General features: G+C 42.2%; 1 protein-coding gene across 1 annotated transcript; it reads right to left on the bottom strand.

Annotated features, from left to right (window-relative positions):
- Positions 1–5,014: 5,014 nt before the first annotated feature.
- sass6 (SAS-6 centriolar assembly protein) lies at positions 5,015–17,945 on the bottom strand. The gene is made up of 16 exons (XM_070832605.1): positions 17,741–17,945; positions 16,656–16,716; positions 16,368–16,447; positions 16,147–16,251; positions 15,800–15,968; positions 15,326–15,403; positions 12,851–12,970; positions 12,353–12,544; positions 11,381–11,575; positions 8,827–8,916; positions 8,054–8,233; positions 6,857–6,938; positions 6,596–6,705; positions 6,232–6,305; positions 5,820–5,911; positions 5,015–5,206 (listed from the first exon to the last, which is right to left on the bottom strand). The coding sequence occupies exons 1-16, from the start codon at positions 17,800–17,802 to the stop codon at positions 5,154–5,156; spliced, it is 1,743 nt and encodes a 580-aa protein (XP_070688706.1). The 5' UTR covers positions 17,803–17,945; the 3' UTR covers positions 5,015–5,153.
- Between the last annotated feature and the right edge of the window lie 2,567 nt (positions 17,946–20,512).

The raw sequence follows: 20,512 nt of genomic DNA, 5'->3' as shown, positions 1-20,512 counted from the left end.
AGTCTGTATGGGCTCTCCTTGGGTCAGCTGGCTTCACTGACCCTAACAGTGGTCATTGTGGTTCACTGGTATCATGAAGCTGGTTATCAAATGAGTTAGTTGCCCATCCCTGGGCTTCAGTTCAGATATAAACAGGTTTAGATGATCTTCATTAGAGGCCAGTCACTTGCAACATGAACATTTCAGCAGAATATTTGATATGAAATAACATCAATTCTAATTTTACCACAGTGGAGAGATGAGGCTGTTGCTGTGGCAGAAAGTAATACAGCGAGGTAAACATGATGGAACATAATCACACCAGTTGAATTGAATAGAAAGCTATAGAAAGTTAGATGAGAGGCCAGTATACATGGATGGGATTACTATTATGTTATTAAAATGTTCTGTATTCTAGACTCTCAGGAACAAACTACTGGAGGGAGAAATTCACTTCAAAACAGTTTGATTGTTTCTGCTGCCAAGGCAGAGAGAAAGTCTGTGTTGCTAGCGGCTTGAAGGATGAGGTCTAGCTGACTGAACATTTATAGATTACTTTGAGTAAGCAGCTTTTTTTTCCAAAAAGGTCTACAGCTGACTTGTTGAATTCAAAATCACATTGCTGAGCCTAAAAAGACTTAATATTTACGCCCCGTCCTAACTATCTGACATTTCATTGTATAATAAAGGCATTTTTGTCCCTTTTGATCCTGTTGGAATGATGATGTATGTGGAATTTTCCCATTAAAACCAGTCGTACAATCATTGTCCTCATTGTCATTGTAATAAAGCAAAAGCAAAGCAAAGGATGCCTTTTCCTCCTTATGTAATGTTCAGTGAACATCCAGAATATCACATCTCTTATGAGTAAATACAATTTAAAAAAAACATTTGGCAGATTACAAGAATATTCAGTGTCCAGTCTAAACCTCTCTCACACTCGGTAAAAATTCTAAAAGACACCATACCTTATTATCAACACAGTATTTATCACCATAAAGGAAGGCCCAAAAATATTTCCCTGGAAGAGCCTTATGATATATGTTATGCTATATGTGATGGATGAAGGATGTTCAGTTTCTAAAAACATACATCAGTGCATCTCTTAGCAAAGAATCGAACACCACTGTACATTCTTTCGGTGTATGACTTAAACTGCTCGGAGCAGGTTTAGTAGTGGTCTGTTTCCATGGTGATCTACCCCAGTTTCCAGAGAGCCAACTTCATAATATTGGAAAACGTGATGAGCACACACGTTTGGAATCATGATACAGGCCCCTGGTCAAAGTCTCAGTAAAAGAATTTCTTCTGAATTGTGCAGATGAAATGGCATGACTATCGATCCCCAACCAGAGGAGGCGTGTGGAGAGGAGTGAAACGGGATGATGGTTGGTTGTGAACAGTGTCTCTGTCTGTAGAGGAAGGTTACTGCTCACACTGAGTGCAGGGACAGGCGCAGTGGCAGCATGAGGAAGCTGCTTGAATTCTTTGGAACATGGATGGAAATTTCAAAATGTGCAAGTAGGCAAACTTTGTATGTTGTGAGAAGGCATAGAACACGGAGGGTATTATCACTGTAGGTGTGGAGCTAGTGATCCCAAATGTCAAAACTGTCCCATAATGCATTGCACCTTGTCATCTCTGTAGAAGCGATCTGGTTTGGGGATATTTTCACAACAATGGAGGCTTCTCATTAAAGTGTGTGCTCTCCCCCACAGCGTGTCCTCCACCGTCTGCCAGGATGATGGTGCTGTGGAACGCAGTGTCTACGGTAATACTGAGTCCATACTGTGAAGCTGCACTAATCAAAAGCTTTCCCTCTACCAGATGACTGTGTGGAGTCTGAAACGGGTTGTTTGTACTCATACGGCCACAGAGAACTCTGTCGTACTGCTGGATCCATATTCGGAATACAAAGATGTGTCGATTCCACCTTGTGGAATGCGAGCATGGTAGCTAGTATATGATATATACGAAATTAATATAATATATGAAATTTGAATATTTGCGTTCTAAATGTTATTTTTCACATTTTATTATTTGCTTCCCAGTTAGCAAATAGAAAACATGGGGAAGCGGAGGAAGCATTTGATGTCAAACAGCATTATTAGGAATGCCTGTAACCCAGTGTAAGAGCCTTGCAACATATTATCGTTACCACATAATATGTGGGAGCCGATTAATTGTCTGGATTTTCATGAAATAAGTGTTTATGTTGAAGAAGATCTTTAGAATCGTTTAGAATACTACTGGACTACAGTCCAGGCACTATAGAGGTCAACGTGATAAAAACATGTCAAGTGATGAGAAAACAAAACCCAGGTCAAAAATAAACAGAATTATCCTTTAGGAATGATCCTACTTTCTTTGTTTCACTCCTGCACTTGTTGGCAGCAGGTTATGTCTGCTGAGTCCATATCTGGCCAGATTGTATTATCAAGAGGAACAGAGTCAATGACTTCAATGTGATGATGATGCAAGGGTAGCAAGTCTAAACACATTAGCAGGACTGGACAGGTACAAGAATCTTAATGGATCCTAAAAGTAACTGAAAGCCAGTGAAAACAGAGACTGATCCTCATTAATATGAGGCAAGGCCAATGAGTCTGAGTTTGCAAGAGGCAGACAAGATGGCAGCATAGATAACTAGCTCAAAACTCATTACAAACTCCTGAACTCAAATAACAAAAATAATTAAACACATCTTGAAATAACACAAATGACACAAAATTGATGAACATGTGTAAAACTCTGACTTTATTCTCAGAATTCTGAAAATAAAGTCAGAACTCAAATAGAGTTGGGGCCCTAATCCTCTTGCATAATTAAGGCAGACCAAGCAATTGAAACTCTTGCATGAATGAAAGCAGCTTTCTTAATGTCCCCAGTATATATTAGTATAGTATATATTATTGTATATATTATTATTATATTATATTATTATATATATATTGTATATAGTGTTATATTGATAGTGTTATTGATAATAACTAATAATAATGAGCATGATATGCCTTCTGTAAAATGTTTACAAACCTTTTCTAACCAATGGGTTGAGATAACAGTGCTTTGGTAACTGTGCATCTAGTTACTCGAGTCAGAGAATCAGTAAGGTAACATTACAGCAGTATTCAGCTGACTATTTTTTGAAAAGTTCATGTCAACACTGGTTATTAGATTTTCCAACAATTGATTTATGCTTCTCGGGGCCCAGATCATTGGGGAAGCAGATTTACCAACGTGTCAGACCAAAAATAGTCCTGTGCTTAAGAGACAACAAGGATCTGGCTGTTGCAGGTGAGAAGATGAAATAGGAAGTTCATGCATTTTACTTTTTTTATGAACATAAAACCGAATTGGTTACCAAACCCCACAAGAAGTGCACAGCCATTCACTTTCTTCAGGTCTGTTAAACACATACACACACAGTCCACAGTCCACAGTCCAAAGTCCAGTCAACTCCCTGCAAAGGATTTACAGTCATGTCCCATCAAGAAATATGAAAACTATGATAAAACATGTGTGTTCCAGTGAACATTTCAAAATGAGCTGCACTGCTCTGGTTAAAGTCTGTGCATGTCCTCATGGAACATGGTATTTCTGTCCCTCCTGCTCTGTCTCTCTTCTGTGCACTATGAGAGAGGTGTCCATCCTGGAGCTGCTGTTCTCAGTGGTGCAGCTTTACTGTAGCATGCAGGAGGGATGGTGGTGCCGTGGCAGCCCGTCTGGTAACACATTGTTACCAGACAGTTTGTAATCAAAAAAATATCCACCGGAGCAGATGTTCACACATGCTGCAGTGCCAGCCAGCCTCTCTTTCTACACTTTAATAATGGCCATCAAATAAAAGCCTGAAGTGATTGTGTCCACAGAAATGCTACAGGGCTTCTAATCTGAAATGGATATGGGAATTATCGAGTTATATATTTTTCACGTTTGTATCATGTTCTACAGGTACAGACATTAAAAAGCTTGCTTCCCTTATTGATTTGAGATGCTCATGTCGTCCAGCTGGTGGCCGCGGCCATCAGAGCAGCTTAATTAGTCATTTTATGCTTGTGAGATCAGACTTCCATGACTTCAGAGCTGCAGTCAACCCTGGATGTCTAGTTCATTATCTTATTTTTAATTTTATTCCATATAATTTATGGTGAATAAAGGGAAAAGGATTTTGCATGTTAGACCACAGCTACAGAGCAGGTCTCCAAGTATTTCCATAATTTCTTGTTTTTGTTATTTTCAAATGGCTTTTTATTTTGCTAACACTTAATGTAATCACAGCAGATCAAAGATTGTGACTCATCTACCACAACAGAGAGAAAACACGTGACAGCAGATAGGATTAGTGATCCGATGGCAGGTTACATCATCCCTCCACAGGTCACACTGTAGATTAGAGCAGACGTCTGTCTCCCACAGAGCTCCAGCACCACCATGGCCGTGTCTTTACACAGGAAGGAACCACGTGGAATTATTCTACAGCACCATGAGGCATATTCAAACATATCAGACACAGCAGCACACAACACTAGAGGGAGACAGACGGCAGCTCACCTGACAGATGGAGAGACAGAACATCTAACTTTAACCCTTGCATGGAAGTAAAGGGAGAGATATATTATATACAAAATGTTTTTCAATTCTACCTACCCCATAGTGCAACTATCATATTCTGTCTCACAACTGTGTTTGCTGCAGTAATGTGTAGTTTGTATTTAATGATTAAATCGATTAAATGAGCGTGTGAGCAGAGCACACACTTCAAACTGTAGCATTCGGTGTGTCTACAATGAAAAAGTAAACTTGACAAACATGGACTAGAGCCAGTATTTACAATTACAATTCTTCTAAGAGACATTAAATAAATTAAATTACACTACAGTACTGAAATACTACAGAAAACAAATGCACAGCAAACAGCCAGTCAGTAAGCTTAACATATGTATCATCTGTGTTATTTCCTGTGACCACTGGAATTCACCATACAGACACTTAACAGCATTTATTACAACTTAGAAGACATGCAGGCCATCAGCACAAACACTAAAACAGCATCGATTACGACTTAAAAACAAGTTTATTGAACAGTTTTTTACATGGCTGAAGACATAAAGGTGATGGTGAAGTTCTGATGGACTCCATCCTGTGTGCTGATCATTAAAGTAGCTGCTGCTTCACGCAGAGAAGTAGGCAGAGGCTACAGACGGCTTTATTCGCTGAGGTAAGTCTGAAAAGGAAAGAAAAAAAATGACTGAAACCTCTGTCACACTATCCTCACTCTGGGGCGTCTGGCTCAGTGGTGGAGCAGGTTGTCCACTAACAGGCAGGATCAGCGGCTCAGTCCTGCCTCCTCCAGTCCACATGTCAAAGCATCGGAAAACAGAAGCTACTATGGCATCCAAAGTAAGTGGAGGACCAGTGCATCAGTGGATGAATGGCTCAGTGTAGTGTTGGGGTGCTGCTGCACAGGTTCAGTCCATTTACCAAATCAGCATTACATCACAAACACTCAACTCAACCGATCTGTTGCTTGGAATCATCATGACACCCAGTATGTTTGTGTGCACTGTAGTGGGCAGTGACCCTGAATGTAAAGAGGGACCTCCTTTCATCCTGCCACTGTGCTACGACAGTGAGACTGATGGAGAGATCAGGCTGATGCAGGTGACTGTAACCTAGTTCCACACTATATCCACCCCTTCACCTGGTCTCACACACTAACATCTTACTAGCCCTGGGTGACACCACTTTCTCTGCTGAATGGAAACAGCATTAACTCATGGTGATGAACATTCTGAAGCTTACAGTCCATGCAGCACTCTAATGATGGATGGATTTACCTCTGTGAAGCGGATTAGCTGGCAGGCTGTAGACTGGAATGCTATCATCTCTCCTTTCAAAGTATTTAGAATCCAGACCCGCACAGCCTCCACTGAGGACACAAAGGAAACACTTAGAAACAGCTTAGAGAACAATGAACATCTAGTAAAGTATCTACTTTACTGTCTGAACACTGAACGTGCTTCATAAACTCATGTCTCTACGGTTAGAGAGGCTCTCAGTGGCACGCTGACATGCTGCTGTAGAGGTGGGGAGTCCATTTTGACTGATTCTAACAGAACAGAGACGTTACAAAAAAAAAAAAGCTATGCAGTATTTGAATGTTGATTTGAACATTATGACTACAGTCCTAGTTTAAACTGAAAAGAAAGAATGTAGTTGGGGGAGGAGGGAGAGATCACCCAGACTTACATCTGTCTGTTGGCCGTCTGTTCAGCAGGAGTGACGTCAGCAGCAGGTTTGACTGTCTGAGGATAAAACTGTGCCTGAAAAGATACATTCACATCTTTAACTGGTGTCAGTTGTAAATGGTGTAACCCCCCCCACCTCACCCCAAAAAAATATATGCAGCTCACACAGCGATGTAAATAAGCAGCATCAAATGCATGTAATTAAGTAGAGGAGAGCTGCAGTTCATGTATTCTATGATGTAATGTCTAATAATAGTGTTGTTAAGGTTTACACTGGTGTGGAAGTGGGAGGGACAAAGCCAGCTAAGTTAATGAGCAGTGTGGCCTAGTCAGGCCCCCAGACACAGCCAGGACGCCTCTCTTACCCTCAGTCCTGTTGTTGTGGATGAAACTGAAGGATTCTCCAGAGATTCAGGAAACTGTGGCTTTCTGGACAGCTGCTTTTCATTTAGCTGCTTGTTAAGCCAACTTATAACTGTGGTAAAAGAAAAACAGAACATAAGGTGAGATTGGTGTTAAAAAACTAGCAAAACAGACACTTTGATCCTGCACTGCTGGGCCCAGAACTCCAGGAATAGTTCGGATGAGTTGCACCATGTTGAAATGAGTAAGACGAGCTTCCTCACCGTTCTCATTTGTTTTTAACACCTCTCTGCTTTCATTCAGCTTCTGCACAGTCGTCTCCAACTGTTCCTTCAATTTGGAAACCTGCAACACACAAACAATGTTGTCATCAACTTCATGTCAAATCATTGCCTTTGTATTAATTAGCCTAATAAGCCATTTACCTTTACCTAACTGATGTTAGCAGGGCACTTCTCCCTGCTCAATGTCTGTTTGGTGGCTCATTTTACAAGCTGGGGTGCAGGACAGGACGTGTGTCTACACATGAGTATGTTCATCAACACATAAAACATCTCATTTACTTTTAGTTGGACTGAAAAGAGAAAAAGCACGTCCTCCCCTTTGAGGAGTTCTAACGGGCAGATTTCTCACTTTCAGGGCCAATAACAATACATGATGAAGCTACGATTAGCAATAACACAAGAGCAAAAGTGGGAACATTAAAGGCTTTATTTTTGACTGACTCATTTATTTTTCTAATACAACACCAGAGTTTAGAGATCCCTCACCAGCCTTAGAATAAAGGATGCATTTCAATATAACAAACCAGTTTGTAATAATCTTTTATTTAATTTATCAGATGTATATCACTTTCCTTTCAGAGAATATCTACTTCAAACTCATTTGTCTGTGTCCAAACTTAGAAAGTAAATGTCTCCATTGGCCACGATAAGCCCAGTTCCATCCTCAGGTCAATGACCTCTGAATATCCTCAGCCTCATTTAGCACATTGTCCTCTGGGTCCTTGGCACCACCCTTCACATTTACATTTTAGCATGGATACAACTTTATTGTAGAGTTTGCCTTAAAATTGTGACATAATAATTTTTTTCTGTGCCTGAGCAAACTTTCTGCTGTGGTGTCGCTGGGTGCAGTGAGGCCCCACCCACTACAAACAGCAGCATATCACTGCCCCAGCTTTAGAGCCTGTGTGTGTGAGCAGCCTGTGAGAACAGGCAAGAACAGGTACCTGGGACAACTGTGCTAGTGCTGTGCTAGGGCCTGGGTGGTTATACTTCAACACACCTTACTACAGTCCTCACTATGTGCCTTTACAATTAAACTACATTGAATATCCCACACCACTTGTGTTTTTATTGAAATGATTGACATGTGGTGAGCCCTGTGCAATTAAGAAGCAAAACTTCCTCAGAAGCAGCAAGTGTAGTAATGCAATCAAAGGCGGCGTGGAGACATACCTGCTCATCCTTGGTGATGAGCTGCTCCTGGGCACTGTGCAGATCCTTCACAACATTCTGAAGTCTTTCTGACGTGTCCTGGAGGACCTTCTCCTGCGACACAGTCACAGTGTTCTTGACTTTGATTTTTCCAACTAGGCCTCGGACTTCTCCCTGTAGCTTCTTTATAATTCCATTAGCCTGGATAAGAAATTATATAAAAAGGAGGTAAGAAAGTGTAATGGATCATATTCAAAGTGCAGTTAAACACCCACTTGCCAGTTTATTAGATCTACCAAAAGGTGTTTCTATTATTTTTTCCATTCCACAGCAACGAGGGCAGACTGACTAACGGACACACCTCACTCTGTAATGCAACACAGTTCAACGGCACCCCAACCTACTTCCTCCAAAATGACTGCACAGATAAATCAAGGCCTCTCTAAGAAAGTTTTATCACTAACTGAACATGATGGTCGGATTGCAGGACAGTTGGATTAGACTGCATTGATTTTAACTAGGTGTACCCAAATAAACTGGCACCTGGCAGCATGTTGAATGTCTACATATATACAAGAAGTGTTTTTTCCTTCAGGATGTTTAGCCTATACAGAACACAGGAGTGTTCAGAACTCAAACATTAACCAAATCCTTGAAATTATCCCAAAACCCAAGTTTATATGGATATGGGGAATTGGATATTAATGGGTAACAGCCAAGTTTCTCCTTCGTGTGTTCAGTTTTGGGGTTAAACCATCCCAGCAGACAGGCCGCCTGCAGGCAGCTTTACAAACCTTTATCAGCTCTTCAGACAGTGACTTTACTGTTGCTTCAAGTTTTCTAAACTGGACTTCTTTACTTTCGGCATTTTCTTCCATTGAGTCCTAGAAAAACACGTACATATACATACACACACATTAAAAAACAGAATTAGACAGAACCAACATAAATGAACATTCCAAATTTCTCACTGTCAAAAAAACAATGCGTTTGTGACTTTCTCAATCCTTTCAGCTTCAAGCTCATTGGTTTCCACACAATAAAAACACATTGTTTCATTTAAAAAAAATAAACTAAGACAGCTCAGTCATTTTCAAAAGCAAACACTACTAGAAATGGTTACTTTATTTGGGAATAGTTTCCGCAGTGGATGCATCCACATTTGGAATTAAGTCATTTTTTAGCAAAGGCCACTTTGGTCTTTAATAAATGCAACTTCAAGGGGCATCGCAGCCAAAACCTAACAATAAGACCAATATCACTGGTGCAATAACAATACCTGATATTAGATCAGTATAAAGACAAAACAGTACAAACAATTAGTGTATTGACATTAACACTGAACAATATGAATATAGACATACAAACATTCAGTGTCATATGGAGGACATTTCACATTATTCAAGATCACCATGTGAGAAAAAAGGTTATCAATCAAATTATGAAGTTAAACAAACCAAACTGCGCTTACGTGAATACATTTTATAGAGTGCTTTTCTACAAACTCAAAGACACTTTAAAGGAGGTTGAAAATACCCATTAAAGCATAACTACAACAACACAGTCAATTATATGTTAAAAGCAGTTCTGAAGGTGAGTTTTGATAAGTTCACTTTTTAAAAAAAAAAAACAAGGAGTGACTGGTGCAGTCTCGGAGGAGTTTTCAGCCTCGCAGGAAGGAATGTTGCAGAATTAGATCCGTTGTGGGATGGGAGCCAGTGGAGGTTCTGAAGGACACGGGTGACGTGGTCTCGGGAGTGGGTGTGGGTGAGCAGACGGGTGGCAGACTTTTGGATGTACCGGTGTTTGGATGATGTGTCGTAAAGAGTGCTGTTGCAGTAGTTGATTCTGGATGTGATGAAGGCGTGGAGGAGGGTTTCAGCAGCAGAGAGGGAGAGTGATGGGCGGAGGTGAGCTATGTTCTTGAGATGGAAAAAGGCAGTTCCGGTGATTTGGTTGATATGTTGAATGTTCAAAGGAGAGGTTGCTGTCAAAAATGACTCAGAGGTTACGGATGTGTGGGGAGTGACCACAGTGAAGTTATTCGATGGTGAGGCAGAAGTCCTGAGTGGACCTGGTGTGGGATGTGGGACTGATGATGATCATATCAGTTTTGTCGCAGTTGAGTTGAGGAAATGCATCCAGGATTTAATATCTGTGAGGCACTTGGTCAGGGTAGAGTGAGTGGCAGTGGTGATGGATTTGGGTGGAGATGTAGAGCTGGACATCATCGGCATAGCAGGGAAAGCAGAGACTATGACGGCGTATAATGTTTCCATGGGGGAGCATTTAGAAGATGAAGAGGAGAGAACCAAGCACCAAACCCTGGGGGACGCCCTGTGACAGAGGAGTGGTGAAGGATGTACAGTTGTTGATGAATCGTTGTCGATTTGAGAGGTAATGTCGGTGATGGTGAGGGAGGATTCAAGGCAGGAGAGAAGAATGTTGCGGTTGATGGTGTCAAAGGCTGCAATGAGATCGAGAAGGATGAGAATGTTGAGGAATCCGGAGTATGAGAGGAGGAGGAGGAGGTTGTTGGTGACTTTGGAGAGAGCCGTTTGTGTGCCGTGTTGGGAGCAGAATCTGGAGTGGAATGGTTCAAACCGATCCTTGGAGCTGAAGTGGGCTTTGAGCTTGGAGGCGATAAATGGTCTGCATTTGTATAGTCATTTCAACTACTCAAAGTGCTTTTATAATAATAATCTAACCGTAACGTAAGCATACCCAACCATAATCTATAACCACGGTTAGCTCTACAAGATATTTCTCATAAAGCCTTAGGTCCTCATGGTGTTTGTAATGATAGACTCCAGCTGTATACGCTGCATATTGTAATTGATATAATAAAGGCGTTAAAAAACTACATTCAAGAGGGAAGCAAAGATCAGAGGAGACTTGTTCACGTCATATCATGTGTTATTAGTCATTAGTGGATCAGAACATATCAGGTATGGAAATAATCTACAGATGCTCCAGTTCAAAACAAGTCCAAAATTTTCTTTTGCAAGTTTTTGAGCCACAACAAAGGCCAACATGTGCCCTGAACAGACTGGGTACACCTTCTTTTCAGCCTTTTGCTCTGTGATGTCAGACTGAAGCAGTTTGCTTGTGGCCCCTACCAGCCCATTAAGGAGTGACGAGTCAGTCCGTCACAGTATTAGGCAGTTAATAAAATAGGTTTTTCAAAACGTGTTAATCAGAGGTTATTCAGCGTACACGCATAAATGTTTTAGGTTGAATGTTCAAGTATTTTCCAAAACCTACTGTGGTCAGACACACACACACACACACACACACACACACACACACACACACAATCCCAAACATATTTGAGATTGCAGCTCTTACCTTCTGCTGCTGAGTGGCTTCCAGCACTTCTTTTGTGCGGCGCATTAGTTGATCCTTATCTTTGACCTCCTGTTCCAGAACAGCCACTCTCATTTGCAGCTGGCTGACCAGGCGCTCCTTCTCATGGGCCTCCGTGTCCAGAGTGCTATTCTCTCTCCTGAGGGACAGGACCTGCTGCTTTGAACGCTGGCACTCCTACACACACCACAGCAGGGAAATAACAGATGTGGTATATCGTTAGAATCATTATCATCCAAATAGGTGGACAAAAGGCTGACACACTGTGTGTGTGTGTACAACATAGTAAGGGAGTAGAGGTAAGCCTGTGTATCTGAGACATCTCTGCTGGACAGATGAAGACTCACAGTAATCCTCTGCTTTTGTAATTCCAGTGTGTGAACAGATACGCACTGAAATTTGTATTTATGTCCAGATTTTAAAGTGACAACCGTGGACATCTTTTTAATAATCAAATGAAAATGTTAAATTATGTGAAACTGTGTAAGGGAAAGCTCATACTGACAAAGAGATTTATCAGCTGAATCTGCTGGCTTTTCAGAGCTTTATAGTGAACTCAGCTCACTGTTTAGCCGCATGACTGCAAGTTTACCGTTTAGGTTCACTGTCATCGTAACATTATCTCGGCTGCAGCAGACAGCTGTTTTCTGAAAGCCAACTGTACACTACCTGCTTAGCAGAGACACACAGATGCAGTTAGTGAGTAAATGATGAACACAGGGAAGCATATAGCAGCATTTGAGGAGCAACACACTTCCCTTAGCAGCGGGTAGAGACCAAACATGGAGCCAAACACCATAATGCTGCACTGTGACTGCTGAATGTGTAAATTCACAATTGTTTGCCAACAAGTTCACCGTATCACCTTAAAAGGAGACAGAGAGCAAAGTTGTGCTTTGGCCAAGTGGCCAAAAAGTCCAGTATACTGGGCCCAGTCAGTCCTCATTCACTAACCTCTTCTGCACCCATTAGTTTAATCTTAAGGTCTCTGATGACAGACTCGTTCTTGTATTTCCTCTCCGTCAGCTCTCTGCAGGAAGCCTCCTGCTCCGTCAGTCTGCTTTGAAGCTGCTGGCTGCTCGTCTTATGAGAGCTCTCCAGCTCCTGGCGGAGCTTCTCCGTCTGCTGCTGAAGCCTGCTCTGTAACTGAAAGACAACATAGAAACATTCAGAATAAATATCTGACAACTCCTGCAGTATAACTCACCTCTCTGCTGCTGATCCGTATGCTTGTATGTTCCAAACCAATGACTGCCTTCCCCATAAATCATAAACACAGCTTCAGAGCCATGGTAATGCAATCACACCATAGAGTGAGAGAAAAAAACATAGCTGCTAAAGTAAGCCTTTTTACCCTGGGTCTCCTTTTTACATGGCTTTATTTCCATAATTGAATGGCGTTAAATAACAGTTGGATTAGCAACAAAGTCCAGTGAGGAGTAGGAGTCTTACCTCTACAGCCTTTTCTCTTTCTGATTGTAACTCCTGAGAATGACGGCTGGACAGACAGCTGCTCTGACTCGTCCACTCTGAACGCAGTTTGTCCAACTCCCTAGTCTTCTCAGACAGAGTCTATGGGAGAGGTAAACATGTCAGCACCAGTCTCTAGAGACAGATGTGTCAGCACCCGTCTCTAGAGACAGATGTGTCAGCACCAGTCTCTAGAGGACATACAGATGTGTCAGCACCAGTCTCTAGAGGACATACAGATGTGTCAGCACCAGTCTCTAGAGGACATACAGATGTGTCAGCACCAGTCTCTAGAGGACATACAGATGTGGCAGCACCAGTCTCTAGAGGACATACAGATGTGGCAGCACCAGTCTCTAGAGGACATACAGATGTGTCAGCACCAGTCTCTAGAGGACATACAGATGTGGCAGCACCAGTCTCTAGAGGACATACAGATGTGGCAGCACCAGTCTCTAGAGGACATACAGATGTGTCAGCACCAGTCTCTAGAGACAGATGTGGCAGCACCAGTCTCTAGAGGACATACAGATGTGGCAGCACTAGTCTCTAGAGGACATACAGATGTGGCAGCACCAGTCTCTAGAGGACATACAGATGTGGCAGCACCAGTCTCTAGAGGACATACAGATGTGGCAGCACTAGTCTCTAGAGGACATACAGATGTGGCAGCACCAGTCTCTAGAGGACATACAGATGTGGCAGCACCAGTCTCTAGAGGACATACAGATGTGTCAGCACCAGTCTCTAGAGGACATACAGATGTGTCAGCACCAGTCTCTAGAGGACATACAGATGTGGCAGCACCAGTCTCTAGAGGACATACAGATGTGGCAGCACCAGTCTCTAGAGGACATACAGATGTGGCAGCACCAGTCTCTAGAGGACATACAGATGTGTCAGCACCAGTCTCTAGAGACAGATGTGTCAGCACCAGTCTCTAGAGGACATACAGATGTGGCAGCACCAGTCTCTAGAGACAGATGTGTCAGCACCAGTCTCTAGAGGACATACAGATGTGTCAGCACCAGTCTCTAGAGGACATACAGATGTGGCAGCACCAGTCTCTAGAGGACATACAGATGTGTCAGCACCAGTCTCTAGAGGACATACAGATGTGGCAGCACCAGTCTCTAGAGGACATACAGATGTGGCAGCACCAGTCTCTAGAGACAGATGTGGCAGCACCAGTCTCTAGAGGACATACAGATGTGGCAGCACTAGTCTCTAGAGACAGATGTGGCAGCACTAGTCTATAGAGGACATACAGATGTGTCAGCACTAGTCTCTAGAGGACATACAGATGTGGCAGCACCAGTCTCTAGAGGACATACAGATGTGGCAGCACTAGTCTCTAGAGGACATACAGATGTGGCAGCACTAGTCTATAGAGGACATACAGATGTGGCAGCACCAGTCTCTAGAGGACATACAGATGTGGCAGCACCAGTCCCTAGATAACATTTAGATATATTAATAGTTTCTTTACCAATTACTGCTGCTGTTAAATTTACACAGAACTTTAGTTTCATGCGGATTACAGCAGTCTGTGTTCAACTATAAATGAATATGGATGGTGACAGCAGCTTTGTACTGATTGAAAACATTGTACAGTTCATTAAACCCTAAGGGACTGCTTGGAGCTTGACCAACTGCTAAACGATGCAACATCCATTTCATACAAGACTGTTAGCGACTGCTCTGGTTCATTCCGTATGAATTAGGCTACTGCTACATTTGTGTCGTGTTTGTGTTTTACAGGCTCCATCTGAGCAGTGCGTGTGGCAGTTATTGACCATGTGTTATGTATGCATGTGTTGTGGGCTGGGGTTGATGTTGATTTGCCAGCGTACGCTTTAAATTTCCTAAAAAGATTTTAATAATTAAATCGCTGCAGTCACCTGAAGGCAGTAAAGACAGATGAGGTGATGATGTGGCCCCACCTGAGTGCAGTGCCATTACACACTGCAGTCCATTTTGCCTGATAAGGTCACAAACTAATGGCACCAGGCTGCTCACTTCTACAGACATTCAACATTCTGCCCGTTTATGTGGGACTTAGTGATCCTGTGCATGAAATATTTAAACCATAATGTTACGCAACATAAACCTGACATGATCAGACTATCAATCTCTCCACAAGCATAAAAGCCTCAGCTGTAAAAGCTTCCATTGGAGAGGTTTGCATGTGCTGCCCTGCTCTAGCCAAACACTACTATTCACTGTTTCTCAATTGGTTCATGTATTTCTGTCCTGCTCCACTGTGATTGGCTCAACGGTTTCAGAGCTGTGAGATAGGTGTTTTGATTGAATCTACACTCCACCTGCCCCAGCACCTTTTGAGTGTAGTGCTGGTGCACCTACATGTACTGCTTGGGCACTTTGTTATCTTCCTTAGTGTTTAGAGGCCTTCAAGCCCTTTAATCATGCAAGTACAACACCCAGAGCAAAGCACACCTGTTGAGCATAATTCAGCTGCCTGGATAGATCCTCTTCAGTCTTCTTGAGCTTTGTCTCTAGGGCCTGCTTTTCTGCCTGAAACAATGAGATAATACATAAAACACTGACTGAAGGAAATGGACCCTAGCTATACCCTAGTTATGTACAAAAAAACAACATAACAGATGCTTTGATAGGAGGATTCCACCATTACATTAAGGCTTATCAGTTACATTTTCCTAAAATACCCATGGTAGGATCTGAACCATTTAGAATACATACATTTTAGATACATTTTTACTTTCCTGCTCTGATCTCTTAAAATGTAAACAATACTTACTGCTGCTTAAACTCAACTGGCTTAAAATGTACAAACAACGTACAGTCAATATAAAAGTGATTAGCATTGTTACATTAAACTAAACGTTCCACTTCAAAGCTCTATTCAGAGGGCCAGAGCGTACTGTGATGAAGTATGCTGAATGAGCCAACCTTCAGAGAGGAGAGACACACTGCCAGAAAGTCTTTAACCTCTTTGTCAGAGCCTTGAGCAAGTCGTAAAGACAAGTGGTTCAGGTGTTTGAATGCATTGGTCTCTACAACACTGAAGTTGGCAGGTCCTTCAAGCACAGGAGCCTGACAAGACAAGTGCAGAAGAAACCTGTGGGGAAAGACAACAGCCAGTCAGGTAGTGTGTGGTGGTGGTAAACATCACCCACTCATCTCAGCACTGATGGCAGTTTTAAAAAGGTTTGCAATTTTGTTTATAATTGACAAGAAAACTGAATTGTTAGGACAGATACAAATCAGTACACATGTATGGTTGAATTGCTTCTTACCTTGGACTGTGTGACTCTTGTTCAGAATAGCATAGATTAAGCAGGTCTATAAACTTCTGAGGAAATGATGCAAAGTCTATGAGAAGCCCCTGCTGGACTTTCAGACTTCACAGACAATGACAAAGAATGACACATCAGGAGAGAGTTACAGAAAGCTGGTTCTTGTCAGCCTACATTCAAACATTGAGCCTGGTTATTCACACAGTTCTACAGATACCTACCTCTGGAAATCTTCCTCTGATATCGAGAGTTTGAAGAGTAAATACGGATCTATATCATCTGTTAGTTTTACTAGAAGATCCTGATATAAAGAAAAACAAGAGAAGGTTAGTCACCAGGGATAAAACCTGTCTTTAATAAAGAGTTCCACAATAAAGGTTAAAGTGCACGGAGGGGGGGGTAGGTGTGGAACGCAATGTGTTCACATCTGGCCATTTATTCCAATTAGCTGACCACTAGAAAACTACACAGAGCACTATCTGAACTGTTCATACCAAACTCCTACTCACCCTTTTGTGTACTGGACTTGTCGTCAGCTGAAGCTCAATGGTGACACGGATATTTGCTTTCCTGTAAAATTACACCATTAAAACTGGTCAATAACAACCAGAGCTCAAATGCTGCTTATGATACGTAATGTTAGCTAATAAAAAGAGATTTCTGGCAGAATCATTTCAAACTGTCATCCAGCACAGCTGATTGAGCTGGCACTCAAGGCTTTTTTATAGCTGATGGCATCATTTACACGCACCAGCAACTGACTGACTTGAGCTGGCCCCAAATCTGTGTAGCCGAGGTGGCTTTGAGAGGAAAATGATGTCGAAACACATGACCACCAAGGACGGCATCTCCAACGCCTCACACATTTACTTGTTAGCAGACATTCTTATTTATGGTTTATGGCTTTTTTGGTTTGTTTTTAACTGTGTTGTACGGTGTCCTTGAGTGCCTTGAAAGGCACCTATAAATAAAATGTATTATTATTTATGGTCACTAATAAGCTCCTCTGTGCACTGCACCATAAACTACACACACACACACACACACACACACACACACACACACACACACACACACACACACACACACACACACACACACACACACACACACGACTTACTAGTAGGGAAGTCTACTGGATGCAAGGTTTGTAAGCTGAAAGTGCACTACCACAGCCAAACCTTCAGCTGTGTTCAGGTACAAGTGGTTTCTCCAAAGTCAACACAATCTGCCACTTTTACTGCCTGCTGCAGTCTCAAAGTTATTCAGCCTCCTGAACAGAATCCTCATAGAGAACTCACTTACAGATCAGGTGTAAGGTAACTGATCATCATTAGTAGCACCAGGTGTGCTTCAGACAGAACACACCAGATAACCCAGCTGGCACAGTTTGATTGAAGAGAAGTCATGAGAGGAGATCTTTACAGAAAGTTAGCAGAGGCACTGAACGCTCCTGGAGATACTGTTGGCACAGTGCTGCCGTTTCAGCATCGGTGGATTTCGGCTGCTGTGCTATCGAATATATTCTCCCTGTCTTATCGACAGCTGAAATGGTTATTAAACTCTCTCGTTTGTTTAAACCAGCCAGTCTTACCTTTCCTCACAGTCTCTGCACCTCACGTTCACTTGTAACACTTTGCTGAAGAGTTCCTCCATATTTCTAACAACCTGTTAAAATGTCACTGGGAACGAAGCTGCCACGTTAGTAATCCGGTTACGGTTAAACAGTGTGAGGAGAAGCGGTCAAAGCTGAGAGCCAGAGGCTTCCGTCACTCGACCTTCCACATTTTGAATGTTTCTCCTCAGTGTTTTTAATTTGGCGCCTTCCAGCCGCCAACGGAATCACCCCGGAAACGGAACAGGAATTATTACCCGTCTTCTTCTTCTCTGGCTCAAAAGGCGGATCGCCAACCGACATATTAGGGTGCATATCGCCACCTACTGGGCCGGAGAAGTAACATCTGGGCGTTATATACCCAAGGTTAATAACTAAGTAAAACAAAAACCAAACAAGCAATTCTAAATGAAGGCCGTAGCTTTCAGAGAGCCACCCAGCATCCCTCCACCTCATCCTCACCCATCCAAGATGTTCCTCTCAATTTGATTTACATCTCATAATCACATGTTTAACCTTTTCAGAAACATTGCAGACATCATATTATCTGATACACACTTTGCCATTAAATAAACGGCTGATTTCAATCCCAAATGTCCAAATCTTAATGTTCTCTTTGAAAGCCTTGATGTGAAATGACCTCTGCATGCTGTAACAGTGACTCTCTCTCCTACGCATCCCCTGCTGCTGGTTTTAATCAGTGATATCATGGACTCACCTTTTCTTTCATTATTTCATCATTTTATTTTAACGCTCTATTTGCAATCCTGTCTGCTTATTCTTACCCTCCACGCCAGCATAAACACCCAGTGAAATAATATTAATCCCAGCTCTTTATATTCTGTATGTACTCAGTATGTACTCCATACTGTGAACTGCTTTTCATGTTAGCATGCAATTTAAAACTGTTATGTCAGCGTATCTTGCAGTATGCTGCCAGGTTTAGCCGGTTGTGGAAAGCGGCTGGCTCTGACTTCTCTCCTCAGGCTCATCATGTTGGTATTGTGGCTCCCTGCTGGTTGGAGGATAGCTTACAAAATATAACCAGAAAAACACACACAGCCTACTGTGTATTAGAAATGTAAGTAGAAATATATGACAGCTATGTATACTATAATATGTATGACAAATACTAAATTATGTACACGCCAATATTACTTATTAAAACAATTGTTCACTCAACAATAGCGAAGGTAGGCTCATAAAAATGAACATTCTGATTACTGGCAGATGGGCTGTGTGGTTGAAATAAACACATCAATAATGGGGAAGATAAATACAATACAAACAATAAGCACATCTCCACCTTAAGAGAGCTGCTGTGTGCATTTACGCACAAAGCACAGCAGCTCAACTTCATTGATTATTTAAATCTCCAGACGCGCAGACAGGATCGATCAGGATTTAATGTTGATTTATGTTCTGTGTTCTTCTGCACATCCAAGAGCTCACACACACAGCCCAGGTTCCTACAGTGAGATCGTTTGGAGTAAATCTGCACCCTCCTGATAAATCCTGAGTTCCATCAGAGCTGACTGAAACACTTATTTCAGAAGCTAAAAAAATATCTATGTTTCCCCTGTAAAGTTTCCTCTGTCTGTACAGTTTCGCAGCTTAAATGTCCCACGGTATTTGGTACAGTGACATTATGGCAGGCATGGAAACAGCTTCTCCTTAAATCATTATCAGACAAACAAGAAATAATTTAGAAATCATCTAGAAAGCTCACGCTGCTTGACGTTATTTAAAAGGATGAAATGATTCATTCTCTCATTCTTCATTCTCATCCTGGTGTGTGGCAAAGGATGATTTATCCATATGTAATCCAAGCATCACTCCTCACCACAATGCATTTTGAGGCAAATAAGTATGACAAGTGAGCTCACGTGAGTAAGTATACTTAGAAATTCTTGCTAATCTAGTACACATCCGGGGATTTCTTGCCTATGCAAAATATACATACTATGCAGTTGTAACACACTTCATACTCAATTTGACGTCACACTCAGTATGAATAGTACGTTGGTATGCCTTTCTGAACACGGCCCAACTTTTCACCAGCCACTTTCCATTCTTGCCCTTACTTTAAATGCAGCTCCCTGTCATTGTGGCTGTTCTGTAACTGGTATGCGGCGGTCATAATGCTCAGAAGGCTACACTATATACTCTCAAGTACTCCTTTCATTGATGTCATATGTGTGATCTTTACCAGGTCCTGCCATAGTTCCATTGACAGCAAGGTTTTCACCTTTCCCACTTTCCCACACCATAGGCCATAGCCAAAGTGAAGCTCAGTGGGTGACCCCCAGCCATCGCCATGTTGGCAGTGCTTGACTCCAACTGCTAATCCAAAAATGGGCTAAGAGGTGGAGTGTAGGTGGAGCCAAAAGTGGGACGAATGAAGCCTGGTTGCTCAAACATGCCCATCTAGCTCAATGCTACCAAGCTAGCTAAGGCTAAGAGGCTCGGCTGTCTGCCACTCTGTGCCGCTGCATCTTGTGTCCGTTCGACTCCTTGCTGTGCAGTTTGTGAGAGACATTTGTAGGTTACTGTACATCACATTTACTGAATTTACAGATGATAGCAAATCTGTAGAAGACTGCCTACGGTTCCTACGTGCTGACAGGGTGAGGAAGGTCTTCTTGGGGTGTCGTCTTCTTGGGACGCCCACTTCACGGCCTGTCTCTGACATCCCCCCAATATGGAACTTGGCCTTCAGTTTGGAGAGGGCACCTGGGCTCACTCCAAATA

The sequence above is a fragment of the Pempheris klunzingeri genome, chromosome 6, assembly GCF_042242105.1.
Source record: "Pempheris klunzingeri isolate RE-2024b chromosome 6, fPemKlu1.hap1, whole genome shotgun sequence".
NCBI lineage: Eukaryota > Metazoa > Chordata > Actinopteri > Acropomatiformes > Pempheridae > Pempheris > Pempheris klunzingeri.
This window is presented reverse-complemented; position numbering and strand designations above follow the sequence as displayed.